Below are 18274 nucleotides of genomic sequence, written 5' to 3'. Positions count from 1 at the left end.
TAATTTATCAATAGAAGAAGCTGAACTGTTTTGTCCTGAATGAATTAAAGCACCATAGGAGAATAAAATCTGTATTTATATTAAGCGATGTATTAAGCATTTGTTTTTTTTTTGTTTTTTTTTAAATTAGTTTGTTGAGGAAAATACACATCATGTCCAAACCATACCCTCAATTAGTTTTAAGCAATCATCAACACTATTTGACTAGCCAAGTTCTCCTAGGTCAAGAATTTCAAGGGATGTGCATGAACTGGAGAAATTTCATCAAACAAACACCTTAGCAGTACAAAAATGTCAGAACAATTCATCATAATGTTACGTGAACTAAAAGAAGCCTGTTCACCCAGAAATTAGCTATAAATTAGCATTTAGTGTGCTATTACTTTTTACTAATTGGGTTTATGGTTTTCCTGTAACAGGCAATCGAACACACCATAATTCTGATTGTAACAACTCAAAGAGCTTTTCAGTAATGTCAACTAAATTTGGCACAGTCCCTCTTAGCTTAGCATTATTTATTTTTTCATAACGGAGTGGACTTTCCAAAAGTAGACATCACATCTGTCTATCTGTATGTCACTCTTTCTATTAAATCCGTAATTTTCCCTGCTGAAAAGACAAGCTTAACCAATTACCAAATTAAACAATTCCCATGCTGGTCTAGGCTGGTTTCTGCTGGTTAGTGCTGGGTTGGTGCTGGTCTAGCTGGTGGACCAGCATTGCCATGCTTTTTACCAGCAAAACCTTGCTGGTGATGCTGGTTGACCAGCATAGTCTTTCTGATGAAATTGGTTAAGCTAGTTTTAAAGCCTGGCGAAGGCACCAGCACACCAGCATTCAATGCTGGAGGGACCAGCATCCAAAACACAACATAAGCTGGTGACCAGCAATGCTAGTCTTTTCAGTAGGGCTATTGAACAGGCTTAATTGTTAACTGCTACATAACCCAACAGTTTAAATTAAAGGCTTTTAAAAATATTTGAAACTTAAAGGCAAGGCTTCGGCATTGATTAACTTTCCTAATGTAGTTCCTTAAATCAGAGTTCAGGCCATTTTAATTTTGGGCCTGTCCTTCTGAAAGTACAAGGCAAAACAGAAACCTTATTGAGTGCTGCCACCCTCTGAGCGAGTTGGGCCTCGATCTCAGGCAGTGTCTCAGCCCTCTGTAGGGTCTGCTGGAGCTTCTGTTTAGCATCATCCAGACGCTCCTGGAGCTGCCGATTCTTCTCTTCACTCTGTGGAGAATGAGGGATGAAAGGATGAGGGTGATAGAACAATGAATCAGGAACACAATGAAGAGTATCATAATAAACAATTGGCTTTGTTTTTGTGGAGACCTGGTAAAACCATAACTTAAACTTCATCAAAGTCTCTAAGTATGTCCCAGTCAACAGCACACCTGTATTTATTATGAATATATCAGTGTTTCCCAACCAGGGAGTGCCATTACGAGAGTTTAATGTAAAAATATAATAGAAAATGCTTTTGTCGGAATCTCAAGGTATGGAATTAATTAGAATAGCCAGAGGCAAAAATGTCAAAATCCATATTGCTTTATCAAAATCCTCAAGTGAGATTTTAAACCATGGCACATAATGAAAATGCAAACAAATTCTATGAGCTGTCTGAATGGATTACTTTTGGAATACCATGAGGTTTTTGATAAATAGATTTACTAATAATTGCAGAAAATGCATTTCCAGGGCGCAAAATTAAAAGAAATATTAATCCGTGCTAAAATAGCCTGTGGTGTTTTCTCAGGAAACATATGTGCTGTTTATGTGCTGTGACCGATCATAACTACATATACTTTGATTTGGTGTGCAATACAAAATAAATGTATAATAATAATAAACCAAAAAAAATCAATATACTGTATCAGCCAATTTGCATTTGTATTAGCCTCATCAAGCTTTAGTTAATCTCTGTTATGGAAAAAAAATCCAGAAATAACTTTTTTACATTAAAAATATTGTTCTTTGCACAAAGCACAAGAATGATGATTAAAAACAATGGGTTATGGTACAATGATATTTGCTACTTTAGTTCATTTCCAGCCATTTTTGCTCTAACCTTCAACCCTGAAATGTCTTTATTGTAACACAGTTGGCACAAAAACACATTGCTGAGTCATGGATTATAAATTTTTTTATTAATGTGCTATAAATGTTATATTAAATTGAGTGATTAACCCCCATATATGTCAGTTGTGGACAAACTGCACAATGGTCCTAAAATAGACCTTACAGTTTCATGTGTGTTTGTAAATGATTCTACTCTTGTACCTGTCTGTATAAAGATTCTTTGCTAGCAAGCTCGTTCTCCAGCTTGTCTTTGATGTCATGGAGAGAAGTTGCCTCCCTCTGGGCACTGAGATACCTACAGACAAAAAAATAAATAAATACATTGAACTTCTGTACAGTACTTGATAAAACAAAACTGTCTCTACTCTCCATCATGTCATTCATGCCAGGAAAATTCCCCTTTAGAACAACACAGAGCTTGTGAAAACAGCAGAGAGATCTGATCTTATCATCACCATGTGAGAGAGTTTACCTGCGCTCTAAAGTGGTGATCCTTTCTTCCATGTCCTCTCTTTGACACAGTGCCTGGGGTTGAGGGAGGGGTGAATAAAATGTAGGATGAAAGAGAGAAAATGTGAAAAAAGAGCTAAAGACAACCAAATATTAAAGAGTAAGGCCAATAATACATGTATATAGAATATTAACATTCTTCAGCCCTTAGATCATATTTAATATATATCTTAATATTTATGTTTTGCTCTGAATGGATTAATAGAATGTTTCTTTTTCTCTCAATCAGAGGAACCATCATTTCAATCAAATAGAATTTGTAGTCAATTACATTCAAAATGTTTAATAATGTTGAAGTAATAAATAGTCATAAACAGCTAATTTACCAAAGATTTTATACAGCATGTATTAATATACAGTATGAAAAAATGCCTCATAGAGATTTTGATTAACATTTTTGGGTAATGACCTGAAAAAATCATTTAGAACTGATTCACTGAAATAGACACACTTACAAAAATGTTAACCTAAAAATGTGCTTCATAGTACCAGCAGCCATATCGCCTTGTAGCTCAAGACCAGTTCCCCACTGAAGCTAAGCAGGGTTGAACCTGGCCAGTACATTAACATTTATGCATTTGGCAGACACTTTTATCCAAAGCGACTTACAGAGCCCTATTACAGGGACAATCCCCTCGGAGCAACCAGGAGTTAAGTGCCTTGCTCAAGGACACAATGGTGGTGGCTGTGGGGATCGAACCAGCGTCCTTCTGATTAACAGTTATATGCTTTAGCCCACTACACCACCACCACTCCTGCTGGTCTCCCACCATTACCTGGATGGGAGACCTCATGGGGAAAACTAAGGTTCCTGCTGAAAGAGGTGTTAGGCAGGCCAGCAAGTGGTGCTTTACTGTAAAGAGGCACCATCCTTTGGATGAGATGTTAAACCGTGGTCCTGACTCTCTGTGCTCATTAAAAATCCCAAGGCACTTCTTGTAAAAGAGTAGTGGTGTAATCATGGTGTCCTGGCAAAATTTCCCACATTGACCCTTCTCAATCATGGCCTACTAATAATCCCCATCCATTAACTGGCTCTATAACTCTACTCTCTCCTCACCACCATGAGCTAGTGTGTGTGTGGGGAGTGTACTGGTGCCCTTTGGCTGCTGTCAGATCATCCTGGTGGATGCTGCACACTGGTGGAGGTTGAGGAGAGTCAAGGAGTTAAGGTTATATCAGTAGATAAGGTAACAATTTCAGTTTACCACTTCTTACAGTGTAATATAATGTGAGTGTTCTAATATACACTCACTGAGCAATTTATTAGGATCACCTGTACACCTACTTATTTATTCGATTATCTAATCATCCAATTGTGTGTGGCAGCAGTGCAATGCATAAAATCATGCAGATGCCTTTACTTATACAGTATTTGAAAGAAATCCTCTCCCAGCTAATGCTGTTAATTATACAGGGGACCTTCTAACTACTTTACGAAAATATAAATTTTACAAATTATATTGTATGTATAAATATGTATTTTATTATATTGTTTTATCATTTCGGTCACAGTTTAGCTTTTTAAAAATGAACAAATCCATGATTAAATTAATAAATATGATATTATTTTGCACATATAATTGTTTGTTACATGTTTTTTGTTTAATTGTATAATTTGTACAATTTACAGTTATTTACATTGATTTGTAGAACCCCAATTACACAGAGCAACTTTTACTCTCAACACACAGTGTTGTATATACTACACAATTAATTCACTGGTGAGTGAAATCTAAACATTTACCAGCCAGCTGCCAAATATATACATTTATTCGTAAAGCACGAAATTTGGTTGCAAATGCGAATGATTTCCTCTCATTGTAGTGGAGGGTTGTGCAAAGTGTAAAAGATCGATCTTGCGATTTTAGAATTGATATCGATGTTGTATCCATTTATCAAGCTCCCTCTCTGGAATCATGGTAGGTGGCTAAAGTACCATCGAAAGTTGATAGGGCAGACATTCGAATTAGTCGTCACCACCGTGAAGGGCGGCTAGAGGTTATCTAGTTGCACCAAAGCAAAGGGTGATTCCACTGGTAAATGTAGAATACATTTTAGTGCAAACTTATCGGTGAATCAAGATTTCGCTGTAAAAAAGTTCAGCTTTTAAGCACATATTCTTGTGTACGCACGGTTATTAAATGAGACTCACTGTCTCTAGGGAACTTAATAAACAACTAAAAAGCACATTATTAAAATCATTGCCATCTTCACAATGTTTTGTATTTTAGACCGGCAATAACCATTGCAAATAAATCATAAATTGTTTATATATTGCACCTATACATGATACAGGCACTAAACTTCTATACAGGCAGAAACCGTTATCGAGGTTAGGCAGTTGTCTAGACAGCAGTAAAAAACTTATTTTACTTCAGACAGAGCTGATTATAAACAAATATTGCAAAACAAAAGAGCCGCATCGAATATTGTATAATTTCTGTGAATGTGGTAGAAGAGTAAGAAAAACTGATAAAAGAAGTATTCAAAGTTCACACTGAGAAGAAAGAGAGGGGCTGTGTTTTGGGAACTCTGAAAAAACTTTCAATTTCCAGTATCGAGTACTTTTTGACAGGCAAAACAGATTAAAAAAATCTGCTCAAGGCATCCGAGATAAGAAAAACGCCAAGCCATCACAGTGGCTACCGGCAACTTTGGCAATTTCCATTACTAGTGAGTCGGTGACATGAAACAGACGCTGTTGCCAAGTCTTTTTGTTTCCGCAGTAGAGTACTGCGCGCCTCTATTATACAGAAAATTAGACTTCTTCCATTGAGGAATGTCAGATAGACAGCTGATTATTTTGTTAGCAGTTTGATAGATCTTGATTTGGTTGACAGGCACACCCATCAACAACTAGAGCACTTTACTGACAATTAATCACTGTATCATGGCAGGAAACACTTCTAAATGAGAAGAGGGGCAGAGACAAGAACAACACCATGATGGCGTGACACAAGATTATGATTTTGTTTATTTTGGAGTGGTTTAGTTGAGAACTAATCACCAAAAAACTAAAATATAGTCATCACTTGCTCTAAACCCGTATTACTTTCTTTTGTAGAACACAAAAGATGGATAAAAAAAACATGGCCACTCTTTTCTATATAATGAAAGTGAATGATGACTGGGACTGCCAAGCTTAAAGGGATAGTTCACCCAAAAATGAAAATGATCTCATCGTTTACTCACCCTTATGCCATGCCAGATGTGTATGAATTTATTTCTTCTGCAGAAAAGATTTGAAGAAGAATATCTCAGCTTTGTAGGTCCTGCCAATGCAAGTGAATGGTGACCAGCCAAAAACATACTTGAGTGAAAGTAAAAAGTATTCACATTAATTTGTACTTAAGTATTTAAAAGTAACTTTTTCCTATGTAGATTGAAATCAAGAGAGGAGAATGTGCTAGAGAGGATGTTGTTAAATTCAATAGGTTTGTTAAGTCGCCTTTTCTGACTCTGACGACTGACATATATCTCCCAACCTGGTCATAGCCATGTTATAGTAACTACATTTTTGCAAAGGGATTTTAATGTGGCCTGTATGTTGTATGTAACATGGCAATATCCTGGTAAAATGAACACTAGAGGTGCTAAAACAGTTTAGGACAAAAAAAGTGTTTCTCACTTCGTGCTCATAGTTTTGAATGAATACATCACATTTAGTCAGGTGGTCATGTCTAGTCGCACAAATATTTCAACGTATCTGAAGCTCAAATCAGATCAGAAATTCCTCCTCTGCATATGGTCAGAACTCCACACACCTGCCATTCGACACTGCATTTAAAATAACTGACCTCTGGTCTGTCATCTGTCCTTTGTCGGATGCAGTGAAAAGGTGGCTTTAGTCCAGTAAGATGAAAGAAAATTACATGCAAAAATGTAATAGAATTGAAAGGAGTAAAAAGCTAAATTTTCTATCGAATTGTAATTAAGAAAAAGTACAAGTACAAATCCCCCCCAAAAAAATCTTAAGTATAATACTTCAGTATTTTTCCTCAGTTACTTTACACCCCTGATCGTTTCAGAAGACATATATTAAACCACTGGAGTCTTATGGATTACTTTTATTTTGCCTTTATGTGATTTTTGGAGCTTAAGGTGTCTGGTCACCATTCACTTGCATTGTATTGAACAACAGAGCTAAATATTCTTCTTAAAATTTTAATTTGTGTTTGGCAGAAGACAGAAAGTCATACACACTTGGGATGGCATGAGGGTGAGTAAATGATGAGAGTATTTTAATTTTTTATTTTTTCCTTTAAAAATGACAAAAAAGCACCATTAATAGAGCCATATGACTTATACGCTATATTCTAGGAGATCTGAATAAATTATATGGTTTCGTGTGAGGAACAGACTGAAATTTATGTTGTCATTGAACTCGATTCGACTTCTACAAATCGGGTTAAATTTCAGTCTGTTCCTCACACAAAGGCATTGCATGGCTTCAGAAGACTTGGAAAATAATGCATGTGTCAAAACAGTTATATGAACAACACTGAAGTTAGTTTTAAGGCACACTTCTCATTTGAAGCATGATATAACCAGTCCAGATTCATCTTAATTATATGCAAAAGATTGGCCAGAATTTTGTTCAAAAATTCACCTTTATGTGTTCCACAGATGTAAGTCTGTACAGATTTTGAACCACTTGAAGGTGATTAAATTGTGACAGAATATTAAGTTTTGGGTCAACTACACTTTTAACCTTTGACCCACCTCTTTGACATCCCTTTGAAGCTTCTGATTGGCTTCCTCAGATTTAGCTAATTCCCTCCTGGCGGTTGTGAGCTGTTCCTCGATTTCTCCAACCTGTGCATGGGAAACATAGCTCAGACGTAAACATGTGCACAAGATTGCATGCAAACACTCAAACAGGCCAACGAACCTTGGATGCATTCCAATGGTCTTGTCTCCCACCATCGCAATTTTTTTAAGCTGGCAATGCTGTGTACATCCACCAGAGGGAAGCAAATTGTGACACTGTCTTTTGCTCAGCATCTCTGTTCATGTCTCTCTATGGCAACCATAGGAATGCCAGTCCTCCTTCTGCCTGGCTAACTGGAACCATTTCTTTCAAAATGTGTCATTGCTTGGTGTCATACTGTATACCTGCTTCCACCTTCTGTCCCATATTTCCTCCATGCCCAACATACTAAAGATGGGTCACAATGGTCAACTAGTTGAATTGGGTTTATCTAGATTTAATTTTATTTTTTTATATAAATATATTTTTAGCTGTTTTGCTTGAGAATGCTGAAAGCATGCTTTGACTAGCTGTTAAGACAGTTTTCATGGTAAAAGTTTGCAGAAATAAACGTATCCCCTTTAATGTACCGCTGCTACAGCCATGCACATTCAGACAGATGTCTTGGGCCGTTGTGTAGCATCTCATGATGTTTTTTTTTAGCATCCTGCCATACTTTTACGACGCCGTGTCAAGTTAAAAATAATCCTTTTTAAAGACGTGTCTCAAGACACCTGCATTGGGTTCCATTCCTTCAAGCTGTTTTTAAATGCAAGAACATGCCTTATGTATATGCTCCCTAAGAAACCTGTCCGATCGGGGTCAGGTGAACCTGAAACCAGTTTTGTACATCCCTACAACGTACATACATTATTTATGTATCACACACAATCACATATACTTACTTGTCTGCACATAAGAGCCAATCTCTCTTTCAGCTGTGAAAGTTCTGCTCTCTGTCTCTCTATCTCTCCCTCTCTCTGTCTGTCAATCTCTCCATCATCCAAGATGGAGGAGGGTCCGTTCGGAAGCCGCTGTGTGAAGAAATGCAAAAACAGAGTGTGAGGAAAAGAACAATGAAAAATTCAAATGAAACGGTCATTATAAACAGTTATGACTCACCTCCTTTCCATTGTCCAAACCCCGTTCTCTCCTTTTAATCTGATCCCGCAAAGACAGTACCTAAGCATAACAGACAAATCTAAACATGCAGGACTACTACTAGGTGTGGAGGAAATGTAAATTTCAAAGTATCACGATTAGGGCTGTCAATCAATTAAAATTGTTGGTTTAATTAATTACATGACATGCTGATTAATTCATTGAATTTATTGCACTTAATCACATATACTTATTCATATTTGCAGAGAAAGCCCCCCCAAATAACACTAAATAATTATATTTCAATAATTATAAATATGATAAATATGATTACAATTATTAGTAAGACAATAAAGCATTTATAACACAATCCAAAAGATGCTTTTAAAAGTACCAATCAGGGCTGGACTGGGAAGAGAAATCAGCCTTGGATTTTACATAGCAACAACATAGGTTCGCTGTCCTTTTCTGCATATCGTGGCACTGTTTTGTGGTCCGTTCTGCATAACGCAGTGGCTCATTTTAGTTTATCATTTAGGCCTGTTTTCGCGGCCGACCCACCAGCCCACTCGGTTCTCCCGATGGCCAGTCCACCCCTGATCGGACCCAAAGTTCGTCGGCCCACCGGGAAAATGCCCGGTATGCCAGATTACCAGTCCAGCTCTGATACCAATAGATTGTTTATTTCCATAGTATTGAAAATAAGCATTGGCCTCCTGTCCACAGCAACTCGTTGTGCAGAGCAACCGTCTAATGAAGAATATAAAAAGTGAGGTAACACTTTATTTTACAGTGTCCTTGTTACAAATTTTACATGTATCGACTATAGTAATAACAGTCAATTTTGCATGATTACAAACAACTAACCCTAAGCCAAACCCTTACCCTAACACTAAACCTATAGTAAGTACTATATGTAGTAATGTTGTTCATTAGTAATAATCAGTAATTACTTGTATGACCCAGATAAAGATATAATATCATATTGCCAGGTCTCTGTTGATTACCATCCCTAAATACAACAGACTGAGAGAAAAAGAGGCACAAATATCTATTATGATAGTATGATGCTCACCTCATTTGTGGACGCCTCCAGCTCTTCTTCTAGAACAGCGACTCTCTCTAAAGCCACACGCAATCTCTCACGCACCTGAGGGACAGAGGAACAATAGACAATGAATCAGCAGGGAAAAGCCGTCTAAAAATAATAATAAAACCCTTCTTTGAATAGACACAGGTAGCTTAAGACATATGCTTAAGACATGTAGCTGTTTACATTTGCACACATTTATAATATTTTTTAACGTTTTTGACTGAAACTAAACCGAAAGTCAAAGTCAAATGTATTCTGACATAGGGGTTTCTAATCTTTTTGTTACCCCAAACCCTATGGTATATAGTAATAGTAAATAGAAGTGTTACATTTGAATAAATAGCTGTAATGAATTTCACAGAATCTTCATTTTGTTTCTATCACATAATGAAAAAAATTAATTCAGCCATTTTTTAAACGATCATGTAAGTGTCTTATTATTTGTTCATAGTGATTTATTTCTTCTTTATTATACATGTTTATTCAGTTTGATTCAGCTTTAGGATTTGACAACCAAGCATTAACTAAACCCTGCATTTCCATCACAGTCTCACAAACTCCACTGTAATTTGTGAACCCGCAATTGGGAAATGATGGCTTTGGCTTAATATGTAACCATGGGTGACAATTATCAACGTTTGACAATTAAAGGGATATCATTTTGTGTCTTGGGGATAACACTGTGTCCCAACTAAGTGCAATGAGACTTTCCATTAAAACTTTTAGCAAAGTTTCCATTAAGTAATATTTCTGTCCTCACTAAAAGCAAAACTGCTGCATTGATGTGACAAAAACACATCCAATCAGAACATATTTTATGTTTAATACACAGCTACAGTATGCAGAGTGGAATTTGAACTAAAGACATTTCACTCTGGGTGGGACTAAGTAGTGCAACACGACAAAAATAGAAACCAAATGACAAATTACAAAATGTTGCTCTTTGCCCGTTGCTCTAATGACAAAAATCATTAAAATGGAAGAAACAGGATTTATGACGTGGCGTTTTACTACGTCACACAGGATTAGTGTAGGTGCATGTGGAGGTGGGTAGTAGCAAACTACATTTACTTTGTTACATTTACTTTTTAAGAGTAGGTTTTATAGTGGGTACTTATTACTCTTCCTCAAGTAAATATCTACTTTACGTTTTACGTTTAATTCGTTAAAGTGGGTGACACTCCTGTCGTTACATTTCTGGTTTTAATTAAATACGTTTTAATAAATGCATAATTTATTGAGCGATTTTTGAATGGGACTTTTATGACAGCAGAACTTTACAGTTGCGCTTTGTCATCCTAGTCGAGCTCATCAAGGCAGCAGCATGAAGAACTCAAAACAAACACTTTCATCACGCAATGCCTTCATTTTACACCAAGACAAGCGGACATTTCAAGATAAAACTTAAGAAAACTCTTTGAGTTTTGGCTTTTGTGATGACGTGAGCTTGTCTGTGTTGTGGTGATTGTCATTTTCAGGGTGATTCTGTAACTATGTGCTTTTATGACCTCCGTTTCTAAGTGTACATTTTTATGTCAGTGCTGAAATATATCAGTGTCTACTGTATAAATCCATCAAAACATCTGTGTTATGTAAATGCATTTTGCTTTGACTATTTGATTATGTAGCCTATCTCTGTGCGTGCACACTGCACAGCAACTTTGCGTTTGACAGATACTGCATGTTTTCTCATGGACAACAGAGTAGAAGCTCTGAACTTAAATATGCCTAACACACTTAATACACACTTAATACTCCAAATGCAGAGAAACGGTTCAGTTTACTCTTACTGTACAGAACTAATGATCAAAATACTTTCTACACTGAAAATACTGTAACTAAACTGAACTAAGAATCCATGTCGGACTTTAAAATGCTGTGAAATAGCGAAGGTAGCCATTAATAAAGCATGATCTTGCTTCATTTTGTTCAGCATTATATATGATTGGGCCTATGGAATATTTTTTACATTTTTCACCGTAATAATTACAAGAAATTAGTTTACAAACGTCTCTTCTAATGTACAGATTTGTCCAAATCTAACAAGCATCCTTAAAGTGATAGTTTAGCCATAAATTAATGTTCTGTTCTCATTTCCCTGCTCTCATGTTGTTCCAAACCTGTGTGCATTTCTGTATTTTGTGAAACCCAAAAGATGTTAGACAGAATGTTAGAGACTGATAGACTCAGTCTCAATTCCCATTTAAAATATGGAGGAAAAAAAACATGCAGTGAATGTAAATGGTAACTGAGGATAACATTCTGTCTGACATCTCCTTTATTTTGTTGCACTGAAGAAAGAAAGTCATACAGGTTTGGAACAACATGATTCCAACATGATTCCTACCTGAATTCTTAAATTATTGTTGTTATTATTATTATTATACATGTTACATTTATTTTATGTAATAGAATATTGGGAAGTAAACGTCCGTTATGTTACATATGAAAGTAACTATGTAGTTACTACTTGAGTATTCTTTTAATTGGATACTTTTTACTCTTACTCAAGTAATTGTTTACATAATTACTTTTACTTGAGTATCTTTTTTTTCAAGTAATTGTTCTAATTCTACTCTTACTACCTATGTGTGCATGACAGTGAAGTGTATGACTGCTGACCTTTTCATCCAGGGCTTTGTGATGTTCAAAAAGAGACTTGAGGGCCTTGAGCACCTCTACTTCACTGGAGACTCCAGCAGGAGACTGAGCCTGCCTCTTTACCACAGTCATCCTCAGAGAACGCTCGTGTCGAGATACAAGACACTCCAGATGCTCCAACAGCAGCTAGACACAACCAGGGGAAAAAAACATAAAACAGAGAAATTGAGAATATAGGCTCAGATTTCCAACAGTGGCCCAAAATGTTTTGGGATTCTTGTCACACTTTTAGACCTTTCCTCAGAATTAACTTCACTTTTCTTAGCCATTTATGCAAATCCTTTTAAACAAATGGTCTCATTGGTGTTTTTTGTGTGGATGTATGAAGTCAGTCTCCTTGTAGAGTAACCACAGGTTCATCACATTAACTATGGACATCTTCCACAAGTATCCAAATACTTTTTTTCTTAATGTTGAACTATTAATCTGATGTTTTACCATTTGAAACAAACTTTTTTTAGTAAAATGCCTTGCTTAAAATGTGTGTTTGTGCTATATTTCTTTAAAATAACACTTGCTTAGGTATTTTATCTAATGAAAGGAAACTTCATACATTTTTAAGTGAGTCTAAATCCAGTTGGGGGTCACTGTATATAGGCAAGTTAAGTATGGGATATCACGCCCCCAACCTAAAAACAAACACTCTAAACACAAAAGCACAGACAGATGATATAAAGAGGATATGATGTTTGAACTCTCTCTCCCTTGATCTCTCTCTCTCTCTTTCACACACACAGATTTTGGTTATAGAATTACTGACCCGTGTATTGTTCCTCTCCGCCTTGAGCTCAGCAATCTCCTCCTCTCTCTCCAGCAGCTGCTCCCGACATACATTCAGCTCTTTGGTCAACACCGCAAACTCCTGTTCACACACACAAACACACCCACCACAGAAAATTAGCTCTTGTCTCAACCTTGCAGACTCTTACCTATCAACACAGCAAATAAGACTGCTTGCTTAGATATCAAAGCTAAAAGTCTTTTATCCCCTAAATTAAGTCTTGGTTTGCCCACGCTCTGCTACAAGTAGAAATTGTGACCCTTAAGTGTTCACAACTTTTCTCTTTAAAAAAACAAAACAAAAACAAACATAGTCCTCATTCAGCTGACCCAAAATTGAACTGAGAGGAATATAACGTTGCATTCACATACCTAAACTAGTGCTGTCAGTCTATTAAATTACTTTAATAGTGATTAATCGCATAATTTTATGTAGTTAATCCCGATTCATCGCAGATTTTAAAAGTGCTGAAATCTGACACTATAAATACTTATTTTCTTGCCAAAATTAATTCATTTACATTTTAGGACAGAAAACAAAACAATATGTAGCAATATCATTTTTATTAAAATTTTCCAAACAAAGCCTTCCACAATATAAAGACAATGCACTAAAACAGAGGTTCCCAAACCTTTTACAGTGGCGTACCCCTTCAAACATCCTTTCGCGTACCCACTCTCTAACACATAGATAACATTCACACAAGGTTTTTGAAAATATGTATATCTAACACAACTATCTTTGTAAAACAAAGCCTTATATTAAACATGTTATTTTTGTACATGTTTTGTACATGTTATATTAATCATGTACATATTGAATAAATGGCTTACCTATGGGTATGCTAGATATGATATAACTGCATAACTTGAAAACTCCCCCCTCATCTTGTCACGGTATGCAAGAATAGCGTTCGGTTCTGTGCCTGGAATTGCACATCACTGCAGATACGGCATTGCCGGCCGACTTCGAGCATTGCGGGTAAATATTTGTGCAATTGCGCAGTCAGCTCAAGGTGCTTTTTTAATGTCACATTTGACACTGTTAGCAAGGTTGATCTCATCTGCTGAATAAACATCATGCAACAATGTAAAAACAGGTCTCTACCATGTGAGCAAAATGTGTGTGAAAATTACTGTATGAATGAGGAAAATTATTTGGCCACACCGGATGTCTGACACCTGTCATCAAAGCTTATGAAATTATACCATCAGAATCAAAACTCAATATGCATCTAACCTTAAATAAAAATTGGAAAAAAACAAACAGACTAAGAAAAATTGTGGACGAATGACATGTGCGAGTCTGGTCAAACAGTGAATTATCAATTTTACTTGCTATCACTATGCTACGTCACCTAGCAGTGTGCCGGGCTTGCGAAAAAAGATACTTGTGTGACGCATGAGTAGATGCAATTAATTTTTTCTGCAAAAGATAGGGTTATTTCATTAAATATTTCACTGAACTTTATGACACAACCATTTTGGTGTTTCTACACTAGAGGGCACACAAAATTATTTTTGCCAGCGAGAAATACACAAAATGGGTTAGAATGTTATTTTAGACTGTGATGAAATTAAAAGAACGCTAAATCTCAGAATTTAATTTATGTACCCCCATTGTCACCTCACGTACACCCAGGGAAACACTGCACTAGTTTGGGAAATGCTGCACTAAATGCGTTCATGATTCGTGTCAGAGCGTCAACGCCAGCATCATGCACCACTTTGAACTCACCATGAAAAATGCTTGCAAACAAAAATTAATTCTGATTGTTGGCGATAGATAAGATTTGGTGTGCTTCTCTAGCAATTAAAATGTGCCTTACATATGCTGAAAAATTATTGATTTCTATTACAAGTTCCATCTATGTTTGTTTTGTACATCAAATAGTGTTAAGAGGTCCTTTCTGCGTCTTAACAGCGAAGCGCTGTCAGAAACGCTTTTATTGAGATAACAACCTCCACGGCTCTATCAAAGGAGAGAGCGTAAAAGTTAACTAGCATGTTAAGAAGACAGTTCTGCCATAGAATATCTATGGGACCGCCACATTATGCTACTTTATGCTTAGCTTGTAGTCTCTAATTGGTAGCAGGCCTCTGGCGCTGTGGTGTGTGTGTCAGTGTAATGACTCCAGGTGGATACATTACAAAGGTTCCGCCCTTCACACCAGTGTTTATGCTGTATTAACGGTAAATGCGTCAATAATTTTTTTTATTAATCGCATGCGTTATTGCGTTAAATCTGACAGCTCCGACCTAAACGTAAAACGATTTAATTTGTTTGCAGCATTCACTTAACCATTTTCAGACACAGAAAACACAAAAAGTGTCACCCTTTCACTTTAAAACAATGAGAGCACACTTTATTTATTTCACTGAATTGCAGGTTTTTGCAGTTGAATAATTGCACAAAGCACATGGAAACAAACATAGAGACCATATCACCTAGATATCATATAGAGACTGTGTCTGTTCTGCAAACTACCAAACACAAACCCCTCAATAAATAAATGTTAGAAAAATGTTTAGAACAATTTTTATTAAGGTCAAACTTGAAAAAAAAAAAAAAAGAAATTAGGATAAACATTATATAAAGGTAGAGTTACTAAGCATTAGATCTCGTTCTACCAAAACACTAATTGTAAATTTAATTATTACAGATCACAGTTTGGATGCACTCTGTTTGACTGAAACCTGGCTTAAACCAGATGAATATAGTCCTATTAGTTTAAATGAATCTCCTCCCTCAGTTTATTGTTTATAAACATGAGTCTCGTCTGAAGGGTTGAAGAGGAGATGTTGCTACAATTTACAGTTAAGTTTTTGGTGTTACTCAGAATACAGGATATAAGTTTAAGTCTTTTGCCCTAGCTACAGTACATAGATCTCCCGGGCCACACTCACACAGATTTCCTTGGTGAATTTGAAAATGTTCTATCAGATCTATTAGTTTATGTAGATAGACCTTTAATTGTTGGTGACTTCAACATTCACATAGATAATGAAAATGACACATTGGGATTAGTATTTATCGATATACTCAACTCTCTTGAAGTCAGACAAAATGTGACAGGACCAACACATCACCATAATTATATGCTACATATAATTCTGTCATATTGTAGAGTTGATGTTGATACTATATAAATTCTACCACAGAGTGATGACATATCAGATCATTACCTCATCTCTTGCTTGTTGCGATCAGCTAATGTCACTCAATTTACACCACGCTATCGTTCAGTTAGAACTATTCTTTCGATCACTAAAGATAGCATCACTAATAATCTTCCAGAATTGTCTCACATACGCAGTAAGCCAAGAAGTCTAGAAGAACTTGATTCAATAACATAAAATATAAATACAGTCTTCTCTAGCACTCTTGATAGTGTTGCCACCCTTTGATTAAAGAAAATTGAAGCAAAAAGCCCCACACACACCATGGTACAATGATCATAATTATGCTCTCAAGAGAGCAGCTCCGAAAATGGAGCGCAAGTGGAAGAATAAAAAATTTGTGGTAGCAAAGTGTCTGTAGCTACAGACAGGCACTCAAGTCAGCATTTTTGAGCAGACTCATTGGTTAGGAATAAAGCATCGACTGAACCAGATATTCCATCACAGCACAATAGTCATGACTTCATGAATTTCTTACATTATAAAATTTAAATAACTAAAAATAAAATTGGAACTATGAAATCAACTGTCACAGCACCTCCGAAAACAGTGTCTCATAATTTTCCTCATGAGCAACTTCAATCCTTTGGTCTTAGATCATGAAGAGCTAACAAAACTTATCAAAAAATCAAAAGCCACAACATTTATGTAAGATCCAATACCAACTAAGCTCTTAAAAGAGGTATTCCCTGTAATCTCAGAACCTCTTCTTAATATTATTAACTCCTCACTATCCTTAGGACATGTCCTTAGAAATGTTAAAATTGCAGTTATCAAATCGCTTATTAAGAAGCCACAGCTTGATCCTGGAGAATTGGTTCATTACAGACTTATATCAAATCTAGCATTTATGTCGAAAATACCAGAAAATGTAGTGTCATCCCAACTATGTTCATTTCTACAGAGAAATAGTAATATATGAACAATTTCAGTCAGGATTTAGGCCCCATCACAGTACAGAGACTGCACTTATCAGAGTTACAAATGACTTGCTCTTATCATCTGATTGCAGCTGCATTTCTCTTCTAGTGCTTTTAGATCTTATTGCTGCCTTTGACACAATAGATCACAACATTCTCTTGAATAGGCTGGAGAATTATGTTGGCATTAGTGGACTTGCATTAGCATGGTTTAGGTCCTATTTATAAGACCGCTACCACTTTGTATGTGTAAACGAGTAACTGTCAAATAAAATATGTATGGAGTGCCGAAGAAGGCTGGGAAGCTCAGCGAGTAAAGACGCTGACTACCACCCTTGGAGTAGCGAGTTTGAATCCAGGGCCTGTTGAGTGAGTTGAGTCTCTTAAGCAACCAAATTGGCCCGGTTGCTAGGGAGGGTAGAGTCACATGTGTAACCTCCTTGTGGTTGCTATAATGTGATTCTTGCTCTCAGTGGGGCGCATGGTGAGTTGTGCGTGGATGCCTCGGAGAATAGCGTGAAGCCTCGGAGAATAGCGTGAAGCCTCCACATGCGCTATGTCTCTGAGGTAACATGATAAACAAGCCACGTGATAATATGCGTGGATTGACGGTCTCAGACAGAGGCAACTGAGGTTCGTCCTCCTCCACCCGAATTGAGGCGTGTCACTATGCCACCATGAGGACTTAGAGTGCACTGGGAATTGGGCATTCCAAATTGGGGAGAAAAAAGTATGGAATACCACAGGGACCAGTTTAAGGGCCTCTGCTTTTCTCCCTTATACATGCTTCCCCAAGGAGATATTATCAGGAATCATGAAATAAGTTTCCACTAATATTCCGACAATACCTAACTTTATATTTCTTCTAAACCCAATGAAAATTCACAATTCTCCAAATTAGCAGAGTGTATCAATGAAATCAAAGATTGTATAGCCAGAAATGTCCTACAGCACAATTCTGACAAAACAGAGGTACTATTTATTGGACCAAAAACCTCTAAAAATAAGCAGCTAAAATATAATTTGACACCTTTGATGGATGTACTGTTACGTCATCTTCTATAGCAAAGAACTTGGGTGTTAAATATGATACCAATCTGTCCTTTGAAAATCTAATTTCCAGTGTTTGTAGAACAGCATTCTTATACCTCAGAAATATAGATAAGTTAAGACATATGCTCTCTGTTGCTGA

General features: G+C 36.6%; 1 protein-coding gene across 1 annotated transcript in view; it reads right to left on the bottom strand.

Moving 5' to 3' along the window:
* ppfia3 (PTPRF interacting protein alpha 3) overlaps positions 1–18274 on the bottom strand; it is a 73362-nt gene that overhangs the window by 36151 nt on the left and 18937 nt on the right. The window contains exons 3-11 of the mRNA XM_052139538.1: positions 12963–13064; positions 12164–12328; positions 9524–9598; positions 8470–8529; positions 8253–8381; positions 7320–7412; positions 2557–2609; positions 2286–2379; positions 1101–1235 (exon numbers count right to left, since the gene is read on the bottom strand). Coding sequence (XP_051995498.1) covers positions 1101–1235; positions 2286–2379; positions 2557–2609; positions 7320–7412; positions 8253–8381; positions 8470–8529; positions 9524–9598; positions 12164–12328; positions 12963–13064 — 906 coding nt within the window. The remainder of the gene's footprint in view (positions 1–1100; positions 1236–2285; positions 2380–2556; positions 2610–7319; positions 7413–8252; positions 8382–8469; positions 8530–9523; positions 9599–12163; positions 12329–12962; positions 13065–18274) is intronic.

This window comes from Xyrauchen texanus, chromosome 12 (genome assembly GCF_025860055.1).
Source record: "Xyrauchen texanus isolate HMW12.3.18 chromosome 12, RBS_HiC_50CHRs, whole genome shotgun sequence".
Taxonomy (NCBI): Eukaryota; Metazoa; Chordata; class Actinopteri; order Cypriniformes; family Catostomidae; genus Xyrauchen; species Xyrauchen texanus.
The sequence above is the reverse complement of the archived record's forward strand: the minus strand, read 5'-3'. Positions and strand labels throughout refer to the sequence as shown.